General features: G+C 38.1%; 1 protein-coding gene across 4 annotated transcripts; it reads right to left on the minus strand.

The window, feature by feature from the left end:
- Positions 1 to 4,419: 4,419 nt before the first annotated feature.
- On the minus strand, positions 4,420 to 20,542 carry LOC126819259 (serine/threonine-protein phosphatase 6 regulatory ankyrin repeat subunit A). Of its 4 annotated transcripts, none has more exons than XM_050547203.2 (3): positions 20,260 to 20,542; positions 10,972 to 11,181; positions 4,420 to 8,190 (listed from the first exon to the last, which is right to left on the minus strand). In XM_050547203.2, exons 1-3 carry the CDS (start codon positions 20,387 to 20,389, stop codon positions 6,083 to 6,085), a joined length of 2,448 nt encoding a protein of 815 aa, XP_050403160.1. In that variant the 5' UTR covers positions 20,390 to 20,542; the 3' UTR covers positions 4,420 to 6,082. The 4 variants fall into 4 exon arrangements, with proteins under 4 accessions (XP_050403160.1, XP_050403159.1, XP_050403158.1 ...); XM_050547202.2 differs by having other exon boundaries at positions 4,420 to 8,289; XM_050547201.2 differs by having other exon boundaries at positions 4,420 to 8,307.
- Between the last annotated feature and the right edge of the window lie 5,696 nt (positions 20,543 to 26,238).

Here is a 26,238-nt window from a genome sequence, read left to right on the forward strand (position 1 = left end):
AACAGTAGTAAGATAAAGCCCAATTTCATTTAATTTCTCTCTCTCTCATTGCCAATTATTAAAATAAAATTGCACCATGTTAGTCTCTGAATAACTCTTAGTTTGTGTCGAGTGGACGTTACCCCCCCCCCCCCACAGAACAATATATATTCAGTCTCTACACGCCAGTCTCATCGAAGGATTTCCCTTTTTAACGTTTTGTATGTACAACAGGCCTATTCTTGGTTGCAGGTACCGTAATGACCCAGAATCTGAATCCTCATAGAAATTTCAATTTTATTTGTAAGACATGCTTATAATCATTAGAGAATTTTGGCGGCGGTACTGAAACGTCACTATTCGACTCGTTCTTACATTTCCTACCCATGGTGATAATATAATTTGAAATAAAATAATAATATACAATCGGGAAAACCTGTATATTTTATATGCAGTATGAACCCACAGTAGGCCTAAATGAAATTCAATTATCAATGCGCGTATTCTAATGTGACCTTGAAAGTAGAGACTACATCAACTTCCGAGGCGAAAAGTCGACAGCTCGACAGCAAGCCAAAATCATAGGTCGCTAATATCGCCTTCAATACTAGACTTTATCATAACGCAAATTGCATGTATTTAAATGCGACCTGGCAAATTGTGACTACAACCACTTCCGAGGCGAAACTCGAAAAGTCGCCAGTACGACAGCAAGCCAAAATGATAGGTCGCTAGTAGCGCGTGTGTTTATTTCCTAATTTCTACTTTTCGAGATGCATTTTGGATTGGTATGCGACAATTGTCCTTGCCAGCCCCCCCCCCCCCCCCCATCCTGCATCACTGACAAGGGGGAATCCGCCGGAAAATCTGGATGAACTTTCTAAACCAATGCAGGGATCGAACACCCGACTTCCAGGCTGGCTTAACATCCACTCGTTGCAAACTAAATCATTTCAATAATTCGTTTGCACGTAGGGGTCTATAGCAGTGGATAGAAACTGGGGTATCCGGAGAAAACCTACAAGGTTGGACAAGCAATCCTACTCCCTTGTCATGTTTAAGCGGGGAATCGAAACCACACCACTTGAATCTATGTCAGACCTTGTGATTTCACGCGCACGTGTTAAACCACTAGACCACCCAATCCCCATGTATGTTGTTGTATATTGTATATATCGGTACGGGAAATTTGTTTTATAACAGGCCTATATAATAATTAAATTGTTGTAGCCTAAAGTGTGTTTTTTTTTATCAGACATTTTTGGCAGATAAAATATCCCAATTGGCGGAAAAAATATATGAACATTTTTTTTTTATATAAAAATTATTATCCATTTTGACGGAAAAGAATGAAATACAGTGTGAGCCCTGATTGCACGCATTCAAATGCGACCTGGAAAACTGAGACTACAGCAACTTCCGAGGCGAAAAGTCGCTAAAAGCGTGGTGTGTTAATTTCCTAATTTCTACTTTTCGAGTTGCATAGCTTGTATAGCGTGTTGGCGCCTTCTTACTGACATCAATAAATACAAAAATATGACTAAGTCGAAAGTCAACAAGACGGTATACAAGCCAAAATGCAAGTCGAAAATAAGAAATTAGGAAAAAAACGCTGTGTTTTTTTCTTAATTTCCTATTTTCGAGTTGATTTTGGCTTGTATAGCGTGTTGTCGCCTCACATTTTGTCGTAACTTCTACTTTTCGACTTTCGTGTTTTGAAGAGGCGAAAAGTAGAAATTATGAATGGTAGTTATAGGCTTCCATACTAACCCCTAAAAATAGAGGCATCCTAGACTTACTTCAAATTGTTGCTAGGGGTTTGGATGGCCGAATGGTTAGCAGGTGTGCACTGTATCATAAGGTCTGTCATTGAGTCAACTGGCGTGGTTTCAATTCCCCGATTGTACGTGACAAGGAGTAGGGTCGCCTGTCGAGCCTTGTGGGTTTTCTCCGGGTCCTCCAGTTTGCTACCACTGCTAAAGACCCCTGCTAAAGCAAATTATTGACATAAAATTGAACCACGTGTTAGTCCCGAAATGACAGTTTGTGTCGAGTGGACGTTAAACCCCCATTTCTATCTCCATCTCTCTCAAATTGTTGCTAAAAGTTGATTGGTAACTTAACTTTTTCATAAAGCTGTTTGCATCATTCCTGGCTAATATGACACATGACTGTCAGAGTCACAGTGTATATTATACAAATATAAGATCATAGGTGTAAGGGCTCGATGACTGTTAGGGGGGGCCGAACCCAAGATGCCCGAAAAAATTTCGGGTTTACAGACGTCGGCACCGGTCTTCCTCGAAATGGCGAAAAAGCAGAGCTTACCCTGTATGGACCCCCAAAGAAAATTTTGCAACGCAAACACGTTTTCCTGCTATTTCAGCCCGTGAGCAAAGCAATTTCAGAGTGGTCTGATATAGCCTAATTAAGATGGCTGACTCGAATATCAATCAATCCTTTACATTCCACTGAGACGGGATTGTTGGGAGGAAATTTAACTTCTGCAAACGCATTTTCCTGCTATTTCAGCCTGTGAATACAGCAACTTCAATTTGGTCCAATATAGCCTACCTGACTGACCAGAATTCCAAACAACCAATCAATCGTCCCGTAGAAAATTTTGAAAATTTAACCACCGCAAATGCGTTTTCTGCTATTCTAGCCAGTGTAAGCAACTTCAAAAGTATCCAATGGTTTTGTAACCGAAATACCATTCTGAATTCCAACCATCCAATGCAGCTGCATTCACAAATAGTATTCGATGCCGGAAAAAAGTCGCACAAAATAGAGTGGCTCCAGACAAAATGTTTTAATCCATAGCCAACAAATTCGTGGTATTCAATTAAAAGAAAAGTAAAATTAGTGTTTTATTAGGGCTTGATGACAGTTGGGGAAGCAAAACTAGAAATGCCCGAAAAAAATTCATGTTTACAGACAGCGGTGCCGGTTTTCTTCGAGAGGCGAAGAAGCGGAGCTGATCTTGTATGGACCTCCACCCCCAAGAAAATTTTGGAATATTTGACGGCCATGAACCTGTTTTTACTGCTATTCCAGCCGGTAAAATTAGTGGGTTTTTTAGATTTTGGGCACTTTATTTTGCCAAGTAGAAGAAATAATTTTTTTTTTACTTTACCCGTCTGCCCGAAAGATCAGCTTGCCCGAAAGTTAGGGGGCAGCTGCCCCCCCCCCCCCACTGGCTCGTGCGCCTATGTATAAGATGTTTTGTGTCAAAATGTGTCTTATTCTGATATACCACTATATATTATTATCTGTATTGGGTTTCCTGGCAACTTCTGTTATTATTAAATATAATATGTTTTTTTGTCCCATCCAAGTCCCCCCCCCCCCCGCACCACTGACAAGGAACCATATCGACAAGGAGATTATCTTCAACCACATAGCTTCTCAAATGCAAGATGGGGTTTAAAGTCCACTCAACACAAACTAAGTAATTTCGGTACTAAGATGTGGTATAATTTTATACCAATAATGCACTTGGGCGTAAGGATCTTTAGCAGTGGGAGGACACCGGAAAAAATCTGCTTGGGGTCAACCCTAAAAGCCTGGGATTGAAACCATGCCACTTGACTCAATGACAGACCTTATGGTCTAAACCGTACACGTTAAACCACCCAACCCAATAGGATTTCTACAAAATATGACACAAACTACTCTTATATCGAATCCCAACTGCCAAGGGTTTTTTACGTGCCCGCCAATGTGTACACAGGACCTTGGTTTTTCTTCCCACCCGAATGACTAAATATTGTTCCATGTCAGACGCTCTGTTCTGCAACTCTTACAAGGGGGAACCAGGTCGGAAAATGCTGCTGAACTTTTTACGACCTACACCAGGGTTATCAAGCCAAATCTTACTGAGCCACACCCACAAAAGTTTATCTTAGCTTTGACCATTGAAATCGAGAGCTAAAATACACCACTAGTTAGCTATACATAGTGACAGGTGTTGTGTACAAGGCAGGGTCTGCTTACACCATCTTGAACACCTGAAACCACTTGTTTGTATTTAACCAAAACAAACATGGCTGACAATTCTTGATAACAAATTTATTTTTATGGAATGTGATATAAGATATTGTTTATACAAAATATATAGACTAGAACAAGAACATCATAAGACCAGATTACCAAGTGAAATGTTAACATATTATTTATACATAATATATAGACTAGAACAATAATGCCATAAGACCAGATTACCAAGTGAAATGTTAACATATTATTTATACATAATATATAGACTAGAACAATAATGCCATAAGACCAGATTACCAAGTGAAATGTTAACATATTGTTTATACAAAACGCAACGAAACGAAACGGGGTTTAACGTCCTACTGTCATGCTCTTATACTGGGCTAATGAAGACAGGCATACGCCATACAGTGTGCTATGAGGGAAATTTTGCCCGTTTCGTCCCATCCGAACGACTAGGCCCCTGTCAGGCCCTCCGTCCTGCATCACTGACAAGGGGAAACCATGCCAGAAAATCGTGATTAACTTTCTCGGCCAATGCAGGGATCGAACACCCGACCTCCAGGCTACCGAGCCAGCGTCTTACCCACTTAGCCACGTGATCCCCCTTGTTTATACAATATATATATATAGGTTAAGTAGACTAGAACAATAACATGACAAGACAAGATTACCCCAATCTGATTCAAACACAGATCCTATTTCGTTTCGTTTTTTATAGTTCAAAATTTCGTTTTATTTGTCTTTACTTAACTAGGATCGTGAAGAGTTGTTATATTACATATGTTCAAGTTGACGTGAGGAATTAGCCAATGAAATGTTCTGTTGCAGCGAGTTCTTGGCATCTGCACAGAACTGTGTGCAAACCCCTAGAAATGTCAACGCTGATTGATTAATCAATGTCTGACGTCGTTGTAGGGTTAAAAACCGCTCGTATGTCCCCTGACACAACCTCCCATATTTATAGATCTGTATAGATCTGGTTAGCGAGCCAACATCCTACTCATTGAGCCACCACAGCTTCACAAAATATATCAGTGAAGTAGACTAGAACAATAATGTCATTAGACTAGATTATCCAGTGATATAATTAACATCACACATTTGTACAAATTATTAACATAATGTTGATATAAAATATAAAAGTTACGTAGGCTAGAATAATAATATGGCAAGATTGGATTAATTAGCCATATAATTAAGTTCACACATTACGGGACTACCACATTATTTTACTGACTACTGTTAGTAGACTAGATTAGACAGGTAACATTATTTTACTGACTATATAAATTATAATTTTAGTAGACTTGATTAGACAGTTAACATTATTTCACTCGACTATATAAATTATAACTGTAAGTAGACTAGAATATACAGGTAACATTATAGCTGTATAACACTAGACACTGTATATTTATCATGTATAGTAGACTAGAATATACAGGTAACATTAAAGCTGTAGTACAATGTCTAGTAGACTAGAACATACAGGTATCATTAAAACAATTACAATATTCATATACATGTTGTAAAATATGCTACATAGATCCAAGTTTGAATATTGGACAATGCTGCTTTATCATTGGAGAACATTTGATACAGCTTTATTATTCTGGTAGGTAACATTGAGATGATAGTGATAGTATTACAATTGATACCAGTTCATTATTGAGATTGCAGTGATAGTATTAAGACTGATACCATTACATTATTGAGATGATAGTGATAGTATTACAACTGATACCATTACATTATTGAGATGATAGTGATAGTATTACAACTGATACCATTACATTATTGAGATGATAGTGATAGTATTACAACTGATACCATTACATTATTGAGATGATAGTGATAGTATTACAACTGATACCATTACATTATTGAGATGATAGTGATAGTATTACAACTGATACCATTACATTATTGAGATGATAGTGATAGTATTACAACTGATACCATTACATTATTGAGATGATAGTGATAGTATTACAACTGATACCATTACATTATTGAGATGATAGTTATAGTATTACAACTGATACCATTACATTATTGAGATGATGGTGATAAGTTGTGATAGAGAGTTTTATAACAGATACTATTTTTTTTTTTTTTTTGCTTGTAATAATTTAACCTTTTCTTCTGATTGGACAGATGAACGCTTACAATAATCTAAAGGTGTTTTTTTATTTTTATTTTTACTGTTGATATCAATACCTATTCCCAGCAGATATTCAACAGTTTCAAGTTTACCATCTAAACATGCCCTGTGTAATGTATTATTATTATAACTATCTCTATCATCTATATTACCCCCCTTAGTAAGAATCAGTTTTAGTTTAGCTACAGGTTCTATTTTAGATGAACTACAAAATAATATAGGCGACATGTTATAATCTCCTCTACTGTGTATATCAATACGTTGTTGTAATATAAATTCTACTGTTTCTAGTATACCAGATAAACATGCCAGATGTAAAATATTTCTATTAACATTATCTTTATCATCTATATTACCTCCCTTAGTAAGAATCAGTTTTAGTTTAGCTACAGGTTCTATTTCCGAAGAACTACAAAATAATATAGGCGACATGTTATAATCTCCTCCTCTACTGTGTATATCAATACATTGTTGTAATATAAATTCTACTGCTTTTGGTATACCATATAAACATGCCAGATGTAAAATATTTCTATTAACATTATCTTTATCATCTATATTACCTCCCTTAGTAAGAATCAGTTTTAGTTTAGCTACAGGTTCTATTTCCGAAGAACTACAAAATAATATAGGCGACATGTTATAATCTCCTCCTCTACTGTGTATATCAATACATTGTTGTAATATAAATTCTACTGCTTTTGGTATACCATATAAACATGCCAGATGTAAAATATTTCTATTAACATTATCTTTATCATCTATATTACCTCCCTTAGTAAGAATCAGTTTTAGTTTAGCTACAGGTTCTATTTTAGATTGACTGCAATACAATATAGGTGACTTGTTACACTGCCCTATACTGTGTATATCTATAGCTTGTTTTAATATAAATTCTACGGCTTCTAGTATACTATATAAACATGACAGGTGTAAAATGTTTCTATTAACATTATCTCTATCATCTATATTACCCCCCTTAGTAAGAATCAGTTTTAGTTTAGCTACAGGTTCTATTTTAGATTGACTGCAAAATAATATAGGCGACATGTTATAATCTCCTCCTCTACTGTGTATATCAATACATTGTTGTAATATAAATTCTACGGCTTCTAGTATACCAGATAAACATGCCAGATGTAAAATATTTCTATTAACATTATCTCTATCATCTATATTACCCCCCTTAGTAAGAATCAGTTTTAGTTTAGCTACAGGTTCTATTTTAGATTGACTGCAACACAATATAGGTGACGTGTTATACTCTCCTCTACTGTGTATATCAATATCTTGTTGTAATATAAATTCTACTGCTTCTAATATACCATATAAACATGCCAGATGTAAAATATTTCTATTAACATTATCTCTATCATCTATATTACCCCCCTTAGTAAGAATCAGTTTTAGTTTAGCTACAGGTTCTATTTTAGATTGACTGCAACACAATATAGGTGACGTGTTATGCTCTCCTCTACTGTGTATATCAATACCTTGTAATATAAATTCTACTGTTTCTAGTATACCATATAAACATGCCAGATGTAAAACCTTTCTATTAACACTATCTTTATCATCTATATTACCTCCCTTAGTAAGAATCAGTTTTAGTTTAGCTACAGGTTCTATGTGTGATAGACTACAGTACAATATGGGAGACATGTTGTTCTTATCCAGCTGATTCACATCATGCCCAGTATCAATTAGATATTTTACATCATTTATATTACCGTTTTGACATGCGAAGTGTAATGTTAAATATATGGATCCTGGTTTACTTCCAGTACCAGATGAGACACAATCATCAGTTATGTCACTTGAATTGATGGTAGTTGTCTGTTGTAGATCTGTAAAACTGGTGGTAGTTGTCTGTTGTAGATCTGTAAAACTGGTGGTAGTTGTCTGTTGTGTATCTTTAAAACTGGTGGTAGTTGTCTGTTGTGGATCTGTAGAACTGGTGGTAGTTGTCTGTTGTGGATCTGTAAAACTGGTGGTAGTTGTCTGTTGTAGATCAGTAAAACTGGCGGTAGTTGTCTGTTGTAGATCTGTAAAACTGGCGGTAGTTGTCTGTTGTGGATCTGTAAAACTGGCCGTAGTTGTCTGTTGTGGATCAGTAAAACTGGCCGTAGTTGTCTGTTGTAAATCTGTAAATATACCAACACCTGTTATAAATAAACAAGTTATAGATTTCATCATGTCCTCTGGTTTGTGTACAAATTTCAAATAATCTTAAAGATGCACTATGTAAGAGTTAAAGAATTGTCAGTTTATGACTCAATAATTCAAAATAGAAAATGAAAGATAGTGCTGAATATGCCGACACAGCAGCTTTGCCTCAACTGCAGCTTATCCTAGAGGAAAACTTGGATGTTGAGCAATTTTGAAAAAATCTTATCATCCTCTTATGACCCCATTGCTTTCAAATTTTTTTTTATTAAACCTATTGTTTTTATTGGTTTTTGGAAAAAGGAGGGTAAGTCAGGACTATGAAAATCGATAGGGATTGATTGCCCCAATGCTTCAAGCCAAATATTGGAAAGAGCCATTAAAAACTCTAGCCTCTACTCTATTGCGTTGACCTACGGACCAACGGGCACAGTGACGACACAGGTGTATAAAAACAAGCCAACAAAGCGGCTGATGTCCATGGCCAAAATCCCAAAATAAATAGATTATCAACTATACACTAAGTTTCATCACTCTCTATCAGATAGAATCAAAGTTATCTTGTCCAAAAGCATCGACCAATGAAATTGCTTAGCTCTGCTTAGCTTTAGCTCGAAATGTTAATCATTGAACTCAGCCAAGATATTCACCTAATGAACATCTACATCAATTTTAAACAGTCTACCTTAATTAAAAGCAGAGTTGTTGTGTTCCAAAGTCTTGACAAATTAAATTGCTTATCACCCCTTAGCCTAAGCAGAAAATTCGCACCGTCGAACTTAGTCAAGGTAATGAATCTATTTTGGAATTTCATCGCTCTTACTTCATTATAACCAAATTTATTGTTCCCCAAAGCATCAACCAATCAGATTGCTTATCTCTGCTTACCATAAGCAGACATTGTTCATCATTGAACTCCATCAAGGCATTCCCCTAATGAACGCCTAGACCAAGTTTGAACATTCTATCGCAATTAGAAGGAGAGTTATTGTGTTCCAAAGTCTCGACCAATCAAATTACTTATCACTCTGTTTACACTCAGCAGAAAGTGCTCATTGTCGAAATTAGTCAAGGTATTGATGTAATAAAGCTATACACCAAGTGTCCTCACTCTCACTTTATTAGAACTAAAGTTATCGTGTTGCAAAGCATCAACCAATCAAATTGCTTATCTCTGCTTACCCTAAGAAGAAAATTCTCATCTTCGAACTCCATCAAGGCATTCACCTAATAGACATATACGCCAAGTGTGAACATTCTAACTCAATTAGAAAGAGAGTTATTGTGTTCCAAAGTTTCGACCAATCAAATTGCTTATTGCTCTGCTTACCCTGAGCAGACAATGCTCATCATCGAACTTAGTCAAGTTATTGATGTAATGAACCTATACACCTCGTTTTATCACTTTCACTTAATTGTAAATGATCTCCTTTGCTCTATGGATGATTCCAGATCCTCATTTTTAGTGATGTTAGATCAAAGTGCCGCCTTTGACACGATAAATCAGGATATCTTACTACATAGATTCAAAAATATGTATGGAATATGCGGTTCTGCTTTGAATTGGCTAAATTCTTACTTCAAAAATCGAACTCAAACTGTATGTTTAGCAGGGATATTATCTCATCCACAGGAACTAATCCCCCCTGTTTCCTGTAGTTAAAGAATATGATATTAATATGCATATGTATGCGGACCACACACAGATGTATGATTCATTCGGAAAGGGTGACTGTGCTGCTGTTCTGCATAATCTTGAGGATTGTTTGGAATCTGTTAGAGAATGGGTGTATGGTGGTTGGAAATACACGACAAAGACATCCAATGTCTGTTAAAATTGGATCCGCGATCGTAGCTGAAAAAACTTCAGCTCGGAATATTGGTGTCATATTGGACAATTCACTGACTCTATCTAAACATATTAACTGTGTAACACATTCATGCTATCAGCAACTACACAAGATTGGTCAGATCCGAGCTTATCTGACTGAAGAGGCAACATCGTCATTGGTGAGATGCCTAATACTGTCGAAGCTGTACTATGCTAATGCACCAGACTATATCAAAGAGATGATCAAGAAATACAACCCAAATCGAAATCTTAGATCAACTTCGCTCAATGTACTTCCAGAAAAACGCTCGAAACTGAAACGTAGTGGAGATCGAGCCTTTTCTGTATCCGCCCCGAAATTATGGAATGTGCTACCAGAAACCATTAGATCAAGCAAGACCGTAGACATTTTTAAAACCAATTTAAAACTCATTTCTACAACCACGCGTATCAGTAATTAAATGTATATATTATAATTTGACACATGTCGGGCAATGTGATATCATGATTGTAAAGCGCTTAGAGCATCTTAGGACGATTAGGCGCTATATAAATGGCTTATTATTATTATTATTATTCTATTAATTAGAACTAAAGTTATAGTGTCCAAAACATAACCAATCAAATTGCGTATCGCTCTGCAGAAGGCAAAAAAGGCTCATCTTCGAACTCCATCAAGGAATTGACCTAATAAACACCTACACCAAATTTGAACATTCTACCTCAATTAGAAAGAGAGTTATTGTGTCCGGACGGACGGACGGACAGACAGACAGACATACCGACCCATTTTAATAGTCCCCTGGAATATTTAAATTTGTACTATTACCTTTCAGTGTTTGGTTGAGCTCTTTGATCTGGTCTTTAAGTTCATTGATTTCACAGTCTTTTTCTTTTTGTGTCCTCGATATTTGGTCTGTCATTTTTTTGACTTCAAAATCTGTTTCTTTTTGTAACATTGAACATTGATCTTTCAGCTCCCTGATTTCATGCTGTTGTTTTTGTGACTTTGATAGCAGGTCTTGGTAACTTTTTTCATCTATATCAAATGAAATGAAATGAAATGGGGTTTAACGTCCTACTGTTTTGCTCCGAACTGGGTTAATGAAGACTGGCATACGACATACAGTGTACTATAAGTTTCATCTAAATGGACAAATAATATCGTCTCTGGAGAATACACAGACCTTGTACATATTTCGCATTTGAGTAAAAGGTAAGGGGCATAACTCCATCACAGAAGGTCCGATGCACACCAAAATCAAATTGATCTGAGAACCTTTGCTCCTTAACACTATTTACGGGGGTGCACATATTACATGCTTTACACTATTTGTAGTGGAACGGCCATTTTGACAGGAACATTTGGTCCAATTTTAACCAAATTCAAATTTAATCATGGTCATGGTGTTACAGTGATATATTTAAATGACTTTCAAATAAAAGTTGTGACTGCTAGAGGGTTCACCAGTTAAAAACAAATCTTAACTTATAATCCAGAAAGTTACGGTCCGATGTGTGCTAATATCGAAAGGAATTAAGATCCATGGGATATAAAGTTATAAACATACCTTTAAAGTTTCATTAAATTCGAATACAACTTGTTACCTCTAGATGGTCAACAAGCCAAAAAAGGTGTGACAGACACTAACTATGAGAATGTTAGCTGTTAAAACATGCTATTTCCTACATTCAGAATTCTAGAATATACCAATTTGTTTGGTTTATCAGTTGGAAAAATAACATTAAAGATAGTGAAAAATAACATTAAAGATAATGAACTCATTTTCCCTCTTAAGCCCTGGTGACGTCACTATAACCTTTATTGACAGAGCTATCGATAAGAAACCTTATCTCTCAACCCTTCCTGTTTCCAGATAAGAGATGGTGCTATATAGTTTCAAGTGGCAAACCCCCAATGCTAATAACATCCAGATTCAAAGAAGCAATATTGACCATTTTTTCTTCAAAACAATGATTGATTATTGTTTTTTATAACATTTCTATCACATCCAACTACAATTAGGCAGAAGATCCTACCTGACACGGCTAGACCTACAAATCCTCTTTTTAAATCGAAGCTATAATAGATTTAAATTTATGTCTTGAACGCATAAAATAGGCAGGGCCTCAGGTATAATAGCCAATAAAAGTATTTACCTGATCCAAGTTGCACTGGAGTAATGCACCGTAATTATGAATGTCTGTATCAATTTTAATAAAAACATGCTTGATTTGCTTTATTGTCAATATTTTCTGTTTCAGTAGATTGGGCTGCGTATGTCTAATAATATAAAATTAACTCATTTTTAAGACGTCACATGTATTAATAAAGAATGTAAAAATATGCCACGGTACCTATAACTGGTTTACACCCACCATCAGCCTACTTACGATGGCCAAAGTGCAGGCAGATGGGTCAAGGGGTGATTCCCCTGCACAGTCAAGTGTAATTTTATCACTATATATTATAAGGGTACTTAATTATCAACCACTCTGTTCTTGGGTCCTTTTAACTGCCACAACACCAAATCCTATCAAATACCGGTTATACCATCCAAATCAGCATATGATAGAGTCTTTTTTATTTCTTATCCAAGCACATGCATTGGCCCAGTCCATTATTAAAACTAGCCCAGTCCATTATTGACACAAATTCATAAGAAAGGGACCCTCCGTGGGAAAATCCATTTAACCCCAAAAAATGCCACTGCCCCACCCAGGCTTTATGTGCACTCAAGATGGAAAGCAACATAAAAACAGTTAAATTAAAATTGAATTCCAGGGATAAAAATCCCCTTACAAGCCCCCCCCCCCCTACCTCTCTGGATCCGCCCCTGATTGGGCACTACTAATTGAGAATGACCGTCCGGGTCTTTTCTATACAAAATTTGATTTTCATCTAAATATAAGTTCTGATTGATCCAATAACTTTTAGAGGCAGGACTAGCTAGAAATAATTCACCCTCCCCTGGTTCTATTTTATTAATCATCCAATTTAACAGAATAGCCAAATCTGAATCTAACTTTTGGCCTTGTTGGATTTCTTCTTCAAATTTGCCTGATAAGTTAAAATTTGGGGATGGCCCTGCGTATTTTTAGTAGAAACTATTAAAGCACAAGTTGTTAACAATCCATCTAAATCAGTAGTACCAAGATTTTCATTAGTTTTGTCTTGCCATTCCCCTTTAAAGCTATTTAGGTCAATATCAATAGTTGGTTTACTATTAATGAAAAGGACAGCTTCCTCGACACTAATTTGATATTCATACCAATTTTCAGGGGCTCTAATACAATACACTAAACCTCGAGTAAATCCGATTCGTATAAGCCGGATCTTCGCTCAACTCGGATCAAAATGATCGGTCCATTTGATCTAATTCCGGCTTTTTTTCTTCGCTCGAGTCGGATCGGCAGTGTGTTTAGAATTTGACTAAGCCAGTATCGTACCGACGTTTTAAAATGCAGTTAGGTATTCCATGCACAGAGCCCCAATATACTTTCCCCTATCATTTTGACTATTTGACGCGATGCAATATAGAACTTTCCCAGAAAATTCTAAACTCGCTGTCTGCTGTACGAGACGCACAATACTAGATCTTTGTACGATCTGAGAAATATAATTCTCTAGGGTTGGGGTTCGGGTTAGGTTTATAATTTACATGTCAAGCGTACAATTTAAAGCTGTAACAACGGTGGATTGTGGGCTGAAGGGTTAGGGTTAGAATTGTGGGTATAAACACGGAAAGATATTTCTCAGATCGTATTTGAATGTTTTGAACCTGGTCGATATTTTACAGTCATATCATATTGGACAAGTTCTCCCATCAACCTAGCTAACTGAGAATGCCTAAATTGACAGGTAAATTGAACAACCGCAAGTAATTCTTTACGTATTGTACAATAACGCTGCGGTTCAGGAGTTAGAGAAAAAATTGAATAGGCTATTACTCTCTATTGCCCATCTTGAACCTGATTTAATTCCGCGACTACTGTGAAATTACTCGTGTCAGTATCCAAAACAAAAGGGTTGCTTTTTTTGTTTTTTTTCTGAACAATATTTATTCACAGAAACTGGATTGGAGAACAGGCAGAAGCCTATAGACCTCGCCAGGATCAGTTTGATTAGGTAAAGCTAAAACTGGGGTAGTTATCAAAGCAGTCTTTATATTTTCAAAAGCATTCTGCTGCACCTCCCACCGATAAAAAAGTGTTTTTTTTATCTGGGATAAGAGTACACAGCCAGCGCCTTCTCTGCATAGCCTTTTAAAAATACTCGGTGATAATTAGCAAAACCCAGGTATTTTTTACCTGCAAGATACACTACGGAAACAGCCAATCTTATACCGGTGCTGTGTGCTTGATCACCCATTTTTACTCACAATACGGCCTAGGAAATCTACCTCTTGCCTGAACAGTTCACACTTTTTTGGCTTCATTCTAACCCATATTGACGGAAATGGGAGAGAACCGTTCTAAAATTGACCATGTGTTCTTCAAATTTTTGACCCATAATTAGCACATCATCGATAAAAGCCAACGAAATGTTCCTATTAAGGCCCTGTAAGACTAAATTAGCCACGCGAGAATAGTAACTAGGGGCTGTTGGCCAAACTAAACAGCATACGTTTGATCTCGAATAGCCCAAATTTAGTTAAAAATGCAGTTTTCTTTTGATCTTCGGGTTTTACTTAAATCTGCAGAGTTCGCATCTAATGGGTAACGGACATGCATCATTAGTCGTAACTGGGTTAAGAGCTCGATAATTAATACACCATCTTACATTTCCGTCAGATTTGCGTATATCAATACTGGGGCCGACGCCCAATCCGAAGTGGAAGGTTCAATAACACCTACTTTCAACATTTTCTTTAAATGGGCTTCCTCCTCCGAAACATAACACAGGAAACGAATCTCCTAGGGGAATAGGAAGTATTGACACTTCCAACCTCATAGGCTTTACCAATTATGTCATTAGATTTTGACGCATTAATCAAACATATCGTGGGATAATCAGTATTCGAATGAAGAGTATGACCAATAAGTACCTGTTCACTTTCTATAGGCTCTATCATATAATCTTTTAATGTCCTATCCATTTTACAAGGTAGACGAGTGACTGGCCTAGCCGTAATAATAGTTTTAGTAGGGATCATAACCTGGGCAGTAAATGGGGTACTATCAGTATTAATTAAATGTAGGCCTTAGTCTTGTTACTATGGGTATAGTCTCATCACCTACTATTATACACTCATGTACTAGGTCAATAATAACTTTCCATTTTGTAAGAAAATTTAAGCCAAGTCCAGCTGTATCGGCTATTGGGGCTACATAAACATTATCCATGAACGTAAAAGACCCTATTCGGAGAGTAACGGAATCAGTTAAGAAACCAGGAAATGTCATGTTTTCCGCTGCTGCATGTATTGTGATATCCCTAAGTTTGGGTGGCCTAATTTCTATTCGATCAGGCGATATTATAGTACAATCCAAACGAGTGTCGATCATGACTCAGTAACTAAGTTTTCTATTGTTAAAGAGACTCTATATGCAATAACAGAGGATAATCTAGCAACAGAAATTTCATCATCAGGCTTAGAAACACTATCACTCCTCCCAACCTTGGATATAGGGGCAATGTCAATATGACATTTGTCTACAGGTTCAAGTAGGGGTGCTTGTTTCAGGTTTGGGCCTTGTTTAACAGGGATTGCGGGAGGGACTACTGCCTCGACCCCCTGATTGTTTAAATTACCATTTAAATGTTCCATTGTAGAGGGAGGTTTAAATTACCATTTAAATGTTCCATTGTAGAGGGAGGTAGTCGCGAATCGGGAGGTCGCAAATGACATTCACACTTATAATGACCAACCTGTCCATATCCGAAACATGTTACACTTGTCCTATAAGGTGAAGGGGGGGGGGGGCTTCTCCTATTCAAAGCTAAAATTAAAGTGGCTATCATATCCTTTTCATCTGACCTATTTCGGACTCCTCTTTAGGTTTCTCAGGAGTGGCCCTAACATTTAAACTGGGAGGTTTAACTTGATTATGCATAGGCAAAGGACTAGTCCTACGTACACAGGAATATACAGGACTATACTCTATACTCCCCCACTGTTTGCATGTGCTTGAGGCAACTCCCTAAATCCTACTTGAGAGGGACTGGGTGATCTTGACTCGGGGTAATAATAAGTTCGACTAACACGAGGAGATCGTGGGTCTTTATATATTCGTTGAGGTAGAGAGGATCTAGATTGACGAGACGTAATCTTAGCCGAATCATAGTCATCCTGCCTAACTGTCCGTGGAAAATTCTCTGTCTCGGGCAAATTAAGGGATCTTACTTCTCTATTTCCCTCGGGATAACCACTACCCCTATTCCTATACGATTTAGATTTTAATGGAATAACACTATTGACATGAGTGAACTACTGCAACCATTCAACCGCTTCGTCGATGTCAATTTTAATTAAAATCTTAAACATCCAGAAACCAATTTCAAAACTGATTGTCCAGCTATAAAATCATCCGACGATAAATCAGAGTAAGCCCGTAATGCTTACTGTTGCACACGGTCACCCCAATCCCGTATCGACACCTTGGGTTGCAGTCTGAAACTCAACTTGAACTGCCCCGGGAATAGTTTGACCTCCGTTTTTGCATCATTTCTAAAGTCGTTTTGAAATTCAGGTGAGGAAATCTCTGATGTATCCGTTAAACAATAACATAGACAATTCTTACACCGAGAGCTATGAGACCCCCAGGGCTGGGACGAGGCAAAACAAATAAACTATCACAAAAAGTATCCCAACTTCTATCTGATTTCCCATTATAAACCAAGAAACGAGGGATAATTGAAGGGTTAAAGGAAACTTCCCTTGTTTGATATCTAGTGTCATGTCTTACAAACCTATCCTCCCTTTCAAATGTATTGGGGTAAGGGTGTGGTTCCTTACTTCACACACCTTGTCTCGGGTACAAGCGGGGTTGCATCATCCGTGACCGCGGATAATCCAAACATATATCTGCCTTCTTAAGAAAAGCCTCCCTATAGTCAAATGGTTCAGGTTTAATGGGCAACTTCTTATAATCTGGACCAAAATCCAATTTTTCTGCCATACTGATAATAAGAGACAATTCAGTTTATTTTCAACAGAAAATTATCAATAAACCCTTCCTGTTGACAAGGAAGGAATATATGGGGCTTGCCTTTACTATGAATAAACTTAACTCTACGAAGTCAAGAATTGAATTTAATCTAAAAATAATTTCTACAATCTCGACTATTATCTTGTTAATGTTGTCTTCACATGAAAACCTTATGACGTGTGTGGTAATGAGTATTATCCGTTACTACAAGTATCATCCCACCACCGTGAATCCCGTGATGACTAGTTGTTTCCTCTTGTCACTTATCTGGTTATCTATTCTATTATTTTGATTGTTTACTTCCGGTGAAACGCGTATCGGGGATTTCCTAAGTCAATTATAATTTTCCCCTAACAGAAACGTGGGCGAATACATATCAACTAATTGCAATTTATTATCCTTGAAGAATACTAATAAATGTAAAAGAAATATTCTAATCAAAATTGATTTAGTGTAAATTGTATCTAGAGCTAACCCCAAGCAGGGCCTTATATTTTATATATAAGGCTCTGGCCCCAAGCACTCAGAAAGCGTCCGTTACCAAGGTGACGGCTAGTAGTTTCCCGAGCTTTCGTTTACACTCTACCAACAAATCATTCTAGAAAACGACTTACAATACTAAATGGATCAATGCAATTTTTCGTGAACAGTATGTTGACACAATTCCAAGACATTACGAGAAAGTTTAGTCTGTACCTACTCTATGTCTATATATACATCAGTTTCTGGTGTGTCCATCCACAGGAATCTTGACCTTCTATCCGTATATTTATGCAAACAAGTGGCTATGATATCGTTTTGTGGGGAGTATTTATACAAATCAAAACGGCTAAATTGAAGAAAAAACATCTCTAGTTGAAATGACAGAGGTTAGATTGCCTGACATTACGAATTGTTGAAAAAAAAACGAGCCGAAGCGAGAGCAGGTAAAATCAAGGCTTCAACAGGCATTGCATTTCTGTTCTTTTTTTTATTATATATTGTCAACAGATTCCTGTGGTCCATCGCGAGGGTCAATAGGTCCGGACGATTGATGAACGTCATTGGCACCCGCAACTTTAACTCAGAAAAGCCTGGCGAAATCCACCGGCTGTGTTTGGTCTCGATACGACGTTATTAAGTCTCCCCTGAATTTCATCCCAAAGATATTCAATCGTCCGGACTAAGGGCTAGCCAGTGCATAACGTTGACACCGTTCTGCTGTAGAAAGTCCCAACTAACACTGGCGGTGTGGACACAGGCGTTGTCATGCTGGAAAACGTTGTTTTGATAACGTGCGAAATGTGGTATGACGTGGAGTCGGAGAGCTTGATCGGTGTAGCGCACTGCTGTGATGCCGCCTCCTCTCCCTGGACCAATATGTTGGAACACCACAGGACCCACTCCCTAGTTCAGGCCGATTCCACCCCAAACCATTATGGTTTCGAATACTCGGTTGTACGTGACAAGGAGTAGGATCGCCTGTCAAACCTCATGGGTTTTCTCCGGGTCCTCCGGTTTCCTACCACTGCTAAAGACCCATACGCACAAGCGAATTACTAAAATAAAATTGAACCACGTGATAGTCCGGAAATGACCTAGTTTGTGTCGAGTGGACGTTAAACCCAATTTCCCTCTCTCTCGTCTTCCAAAATATCAATCTAATTAAAATATAGATCTATATTTCGTTTCGTTTTTTTATACTTTCGATGGCCTACACTACATGTAGATCTAACAAGTTATAGTGGGAGTTCACGTTCTATGACGTCAGGTACCAAGCAAGCGACAGTTGACCCACAGAAATATATATTTTTATGGTTGACCCGATAACGTCAGACCGGCATGCTTTTTTAAACCTACGTTTGCTTTGTTTTGAGTTCTATCGCTGGTAATGTCCACCCACAGTTCCGCGCAAACAAGGTCATACGCTCGATTCGACAGACCATTTAATTGGCTGACCCCTCTGTTCAAGCAGAACACGAGTTAAATAACAAGTCTTCCAGATCCAAGAGCAATCTCCCAAACAGAGTTGTCTTCCCTTGCAGTCCACAGTTCGAATGCTGGATAGCGAGACTTGTGTGGAGAATGATCCAAGAGTAGTAAAGACAAGTAAAAACGAAGTTTTGAACTATAAAAAACGAAACGAAATTGGATCTGTGTTTTAATCAGATTGCCAAAATAATGGCCCTGGTCGCGGAAATGGTGTCACTGCGCAGGTTTACATCAACCTAATCATTCAACCCTATTTGGTACTATTTTTAGAAGGCAACAACAACGCATAATGCAGCAGGATAATGCAAGACCCCATGCTGCCAGGGCAACACATAACTTTTTGGCATTGATCAACATCAATACATGGCCACCAATGAGTCCAGATATTCACCCCATAGAACACCTTTGGGACGAGCTTAAACGGAGGATCGACCAAATGATTCCCGGGCAACAGACAGCTGTACAACGTACAGAAGAAGTTCGAGGAACCATGGTCTGATTACCCAGAGCTGTTATAAACCGACTTATTACGTCCATGTATCGCCAGTGTGTAGCTGTTGTTAATGTTAATGGAGGACATACACCCTACTAAGTTTCAGCCACGTTTTGATTGTAAAGATGCATCATCTTAATGTTGTAAATAAATTTGTTAACTACTTTCTTATTAATACTCGTTTGAAAAAAAATAATTGTCCCCCTATCCCAACCCTTACCCGTTTTTTAAACTTAACCTTCTGAGATTTTTATTTAGATATGCTTTTCGTTTGTCGTTGTCGTTAGTATATTATAAGGGTACTTTGCCAGGTGAAACTAAAAGCACCCAATCGTAGCTAAAATTAAAACAAGCACATCAGTATATCTCAACGTTTTTAGCTACGTTCTCGTAGCTAAAAGAACTAATACCTAAATATGTGCATCATACAGAATTTTAAATTCACGTTACAAAACTGACTTGACGTAATCTTAGAAATAGAAACATTATACAAATACATACCATTTGCAACTTCTTGCTCCGAATTATTCTCTTCATCATATCGCAGATTGTGATAGTTGGTTAGTGCTAGGGGTGCATAAATCCTATTTATTACACCCCAAAGTCGACACAATAGATCCCATAAACCCATCTTTCTGGTGGTAATTGTTGTTGCCTTTACTTGTTTGACGTCTGACCAACTTTCTGGTTGCCAATGATTCTTCAGTAATGTGTCCAGATTTTACTGGTTTTGGAAGAAGAATAAAGTAGACCTATTATAACTTCTTACCACAAGTGAATGATGTTCGACTGTCTTCTCCAGTAATAATTAATTCATTTAAACATAGAACTAGAATACTAACGGAAACGCCCACTCGGTGACGTATAATGGTGATGACATTATTTATGTTGTACATCGCATGCGCGAAGTGGAATTTCAAGAACTTGACGATGTAAGTTATTTCATAATTTTGTGACCAGGGGGAATCAACAATAAACATGCTGTAGTTCTTGTCAATGATAAGCTTTCATTTTCACGGAATCAAAACGGAAACGAGAGCATCGCTAACGCTGCAATATACGTCCACAGTTTTGCTTAAAATGAAGAGAATGAAATGGGGTTTTACGTCCTACTGTTCTGCTCTGACTGGGCTAATGAAGACGGGCATACGCCATACAGTGTGCTATTAGGGAAATTTCGCCCGGCAGCAGCGCTACGGCCTACTCTTATATCGAATTCCAACTGCCAAGGGATCTTTTACGTACACGCCAATGTGTACACAGGTCCTCGGTTTTTCGTCCCATCCGAACGACTAGACAGCTGTCCTTGTCAGGCCCTCCATCCTGCATCACTGACAAGGGGAAACCACGCCGGAAAATCTGGATGAACTTTCTCGGCCAATGCAGGGATCGAACACCCGACCACCAGGCTAGCGAGCCAGCGTCTTACCCACTTAGCCACGTGATCCCCTTCTGTAATATGGCGTTCGGTTTGTTTTGCCTAATTTTCAGACAAAATGTTAACAAAAAAGTGGGTGTGACACTGCACCAGGGGGTGGGTGCGCAGGGGGGTTGGAGGAGGTTTTGGGGGCATCAACATCAATAGTTGCCGTCCTTAGAGTATAAGGAATAAGTATACCAAGATAATCCATTCAGAATTGTGGCTTTCGGGCGCTAAAGGCAAAAATTGGGCGTGGCTCCGGCCCTGGGAGTCGGGGCATTCACCAAAATCAATAGTTGACGCCCTTAGGCTATAAGGAATATATATGCTAAGTACCAAGCTGATCCATTCAGAATTGCGGCCTGTAAACGACAAACACAAAAATTTGGCTTAGCTCTGCCCCTGGGGTCGGGACATGCAGTTGTCGTCCTTAGGCTATAAGGAATACACATCCCAAGTTCAAATGATCCATTAAGATTCGTGGCCTGTAGGAAAAACACACAGACACAAAGAATAAATGGGTATGGCTTGGTCACATTCTACCCCGCTAAACATAGTAACAAATCATAAAAGTATAAATACAGTTAACAATATAAAAAGTCTAAATAGTTCAAAGCTTTTAACGTTTTTATACAATCAGTCTCATAGTACAGATTTAGGTAAATGGTTCCAGCTGCAGCTCTAGTACTCCTGCGCAGTTGTGTACATGTACCTGTATCAGGTTGGGTGTTTGGGGCACAGTTAAATTCACATACCGAACTAAGAACAACGAGTTCATTGTTTACTTTCAAAGGTTCACTGCAAATAGTTCTATTGTCACATGTACTAGCTTTCTTATTAGAATCTAATACATTAACTATACTTATCAAGTTTTCAGGAATACAAAAATCACCTTTATAGTCCTGTGGCTGAAGAGGGGGGGGGGATCGTCACGTGAGCAGTGAATTAATGAGACCAATTTTCTCTAGACCAATTGTTTTTGTGTAGATTCCGAATCTTGGTGGTGATTAGACGGTTGAGGATGCGTGTTCGAGATATTGGGGGGGGGGGGGGGGGTGAGTGTCATTATGTTGACATAATATATCAATAAGACTTAATTTTTTAGGTGGGGTGGGATAAGCAGGTGTGTGGACTGGGAGGGGGGGGGGTAAATTGGCGGGAAATGAGTCCACGTTGTTTTAACTGACGATTTACAATGTGAATTGGTTTCTGAATACATGCCCCCCCCCCACACACACAGACACACGGGCACCCACCCCGGTGCCCCACCCCCACCCACAATGGTAATCTTATAAACACATTCAGAGATGTTCACCAAGCTCTTAGAAAATCATCATTTCAATCAACGTGAACTCATTTCCCGCCAATCTTATCCCCACCCAGGGGCGTAAATGGGGGTGGGGGGATATATTAAATGAATTAATGAGGTAAACAAACAAAACAGGCGAAATTGACAGATAGGCCTCAAGATTCTGAGATTCTGTCCCATTTTTATCCTCTCGTTGACGAGAATTTGATTCCAACTTCCCTTTACCATGACATTGACTAAAATTTTCAAGCCCAGTCCCCAAAAAATTAAACGCTGGGTTACTACATATCTGGAATTTTTTCGGCGTCACACTATACAAATGTTATGTCAACTCTTGCAAAACAGGCGGAATTGACAGGGGCAGATCTCGAGATTCTGTCCCATTGACTCATATTTCTGGTCCTCTCGTCCACAAGAATTACTCCCAGCAATGAACTCAATTGCCAGGATATTGACTTAATTTTTCAAAATTTTCTTAGGTTGCTCAGTGTTATATTGGCACAATCATCATATATGACATAAACTTTATGTCAACTTAAATAAAACTGCTTTCCGGCGAGAAAACGATCGGCGAACAACTCTATAATTATACAATACTATTGTTACAGTAGTATGTCTTTATATCAGGTTCAGATGACAAGACTAGTTTAACCAATTAATATGTTACAGTATTGGGTCTTTATATCAGGTTCAGATGACAAGACTAGTTTAACATCTTATAATACTTTATATCAGGTTCAGATGACAAGACTAGTTTAACATCGTATAATACTTTTATTCTTTTATTCTCTGCTTCTTACATATCAAGTACACACATCGTATTGTTAAAGACCCCGTAACTAACTTGTATTGAGGGAGCCATGTCCTAGCTTGGCACAAATATGCCAACTCCCAGCCGCTCTCGCGTCCTTGCCCGGACCTCACTAACTATGTCGTTTCCATTCTGGGTTTATAAACCCTTCAAGACAAAGGATCATATTAGACACCTGGCTCATGTATCATATCAGGTCTAACATTCGATACATGCTAATCAGACAAAGAAAGTTTAAATAAAACATGCCAACAACAAGTTCGTTATGTACGCCCCTGTGCCCAGGAAAGGTTGCTATACAGGTTTTGTGTTGTTTCAACATTTAATATAAGTTTGTGTTGTTAAATAGAGATACTTAACATGTGTTGAAAATAATACAAGATGAGAAGAAATTGTATTCTACAAAATTTTAGTCTGTGGTGTCTTTCGCCGTAAGAGCTCCACAAGACATTGGACATTACAATATATAATTTTTTCACAAATTTCTTCTCAGGTCCAACTTTGGGGTTTCTTAAGGTTCGTTTCGGGCATGCAAGTTAAAAATAAACATTTTATGAGAATCCCTAAATGTTATAGTTTATTTGAACAATGACCTGGTAAACGAGAACGACAAGAAGACATGTAGATCCGTGTATGAATGGTGACTAGACGTGACCATATATAGACGTGTCCATATATAGACGTGTCTGTGAGTGTTTTAGTTTATTGAAGAAGGATGTCCGGGTACAATTCGTCGAGCTAGTATGGCGCATGTGACCAGATATAGGCATGACATTGTCATTTGTATTCCATGAAATGTTTACTACCCAGAAATATAATCTTTCTACCTAACTTCATATTTCTTTTATTTCCTATCTATGCCCACCTGCAGAAAATAACAAAATCGTTCCGCAGAGAGAGAGAGGGGGGGGGGGACAGACAGAGAGAGATTCATTGATGGTGCGCGACATCAGTTTAAAAGGACATGGCCACCTATGCAATTTACCATTCAGAAAGAGTGTTGTGTGCGTCAGGTCCGTTCTATGGTCGCGGTAACTCTCTGAAGATTCGTTTAAACTAAGCGCGAACGCAACCTGAACGCGGCGATCGCATTTTGGAATGGAGTCGTTTATACTGATCGCGCGGAGATCGCCTCTAGAGCGGATGTTTGGGAATATTTTGAGCGAACGATTTACATTAGACAACCAGTGTGTATAGTCGAAAGGCTTACATGGTCAAATCGTCTATACTCCAGTTTTACCTGCGAATGTCCGTATCGCTGCTCACAACACGAACGATGATGCTTCGCGGAAAAAGTTGCATTGGGCAGTTGTCACTGGCACACAAACCTCGCGATTATCCGGACCCCATTGAGATCCACGGTAGATCATCAGTGGATGGGGTGAAAAACGTGGTTAACACGTGGACATGTACGTCAAAATCAACTTGGTAGTTGGAATTAAACAAAGAGTAGGCGGCAACACACTACATGGCGCTCAACTGAATAGCCATTGCCAGGTACTTTGTGATTGATCGGACACATCGGAATAAACCTGAACAGACACTTCCAAATCTATAAAATTTGCGAAATTTAGGAAAACGCAAATATACGTGAAAATGTATAAATTTCCCTTTATGGCGCGAGACCAAGATCGTTTGAACAAATCTGAATGAATTATTCATCAAAGTAGTTTTAAATAGATAAAACGCTTCAGACGAAGCCGAAGATGTAAAAATTAACGGACCGACGAATAACGAAGGGAGGAATTACATAAGCTAGGCTACATCTACTGGTCAGATGAAAACTTAAGGGCAGTGCCACGTTGTACCGGGTGATTCTCAAAGATTAAGCATATCCTGCTTTGTACATCACACCATATATAACTTCTAGTTATGAGACCTATATGAAATTGAAATTTTGTGGCGCCAGACAGGGTAAGCTTACTCTTCCGGACACCTATACCACTGTTTGTCGTGTATTTCGTACACGGCGAACAGTTCATTTTGCTAATTACACTATTTTGCTTGTACCGTTTGTTTTGGTTTTTTTGGACTTCGAATTTTGTCTAATGGTTTGGATTGTTCGGACTTGGTTTTATTTTATTTCCCCCTTTTCTGAGGTGCAGGACAGTGGACCTGGCAGCGAACAACGTCTAGTCCTACGGTTTGGACGACAGATCGTAGTCCCTTACAGACATTAACATGCACGTAAAATAACCCCTTTCGATTGGAATTAAAAATATGAGTCGTCATTAGCACCAGTGTCAAGGCAAACTTACCCTTATAGTACACTGTATGGCGCATGACCGGCTTCATTAGCATGGATGGAGCAGAAAAGTAGGACTTTAAACCCCATTCAATTTATTTAATTATAAGAAGATAAGTGTGTAGAGAGATCCGGCTCCTACTTGACAAATACTTAAGATGATATGCAACATGAACACTTAAGATAACGTGACTGAACTGAAAGGAGATATGTATGGGCGTCCCCACTAATATTTTTAGTGGTGGGGACATGATATATTGTGTCCCCACCACTTATTTTTGATGTTTTGCGTACTGCTATTTTTTTTAATTGAAATCATTCCAGAGCTTTTATTGACATTTCAGAAACTTCAACTGGTACTATGTGTATCATTAAAATAGCTATGGGAACAATATAAACAGCTAGATTTATCAATTTATCAATTTTAATGAATTTTATTTAAATTAGTTATATACTAAACAGCAAAAAAAAAAGGCGTCAGTACGATTTCAAAATCAGAGAGGCACTTTAATCAAATAAGAAAACGACTTACTAAATGGATCAAAGCATGTTTTTGTGGACAGTATGTTGAGACATTAGCGATTAATTCATCACAATTCCAAGAGAATGTTTAGAGTCTGTACACAGTCTATTCATCGGTATCTGGTGTGTCACCGCGAGTGTCAATAACAGCAGCACAGCGTCTATACGAGCAG

The sequence above is a fragment of the Patella vulgata genome, chromosome 4 (assembly GCF_932274485.2).
Source record: "Patella vulgata chromosome 4, xgPatVulg1.2, whole genome shotgun sequence".
NCBI classification, from domain to species: Eukaryota; Metazoa; Mollusca; class Gastropoda; family Patellidae; genus Patella; species Patella vulgata.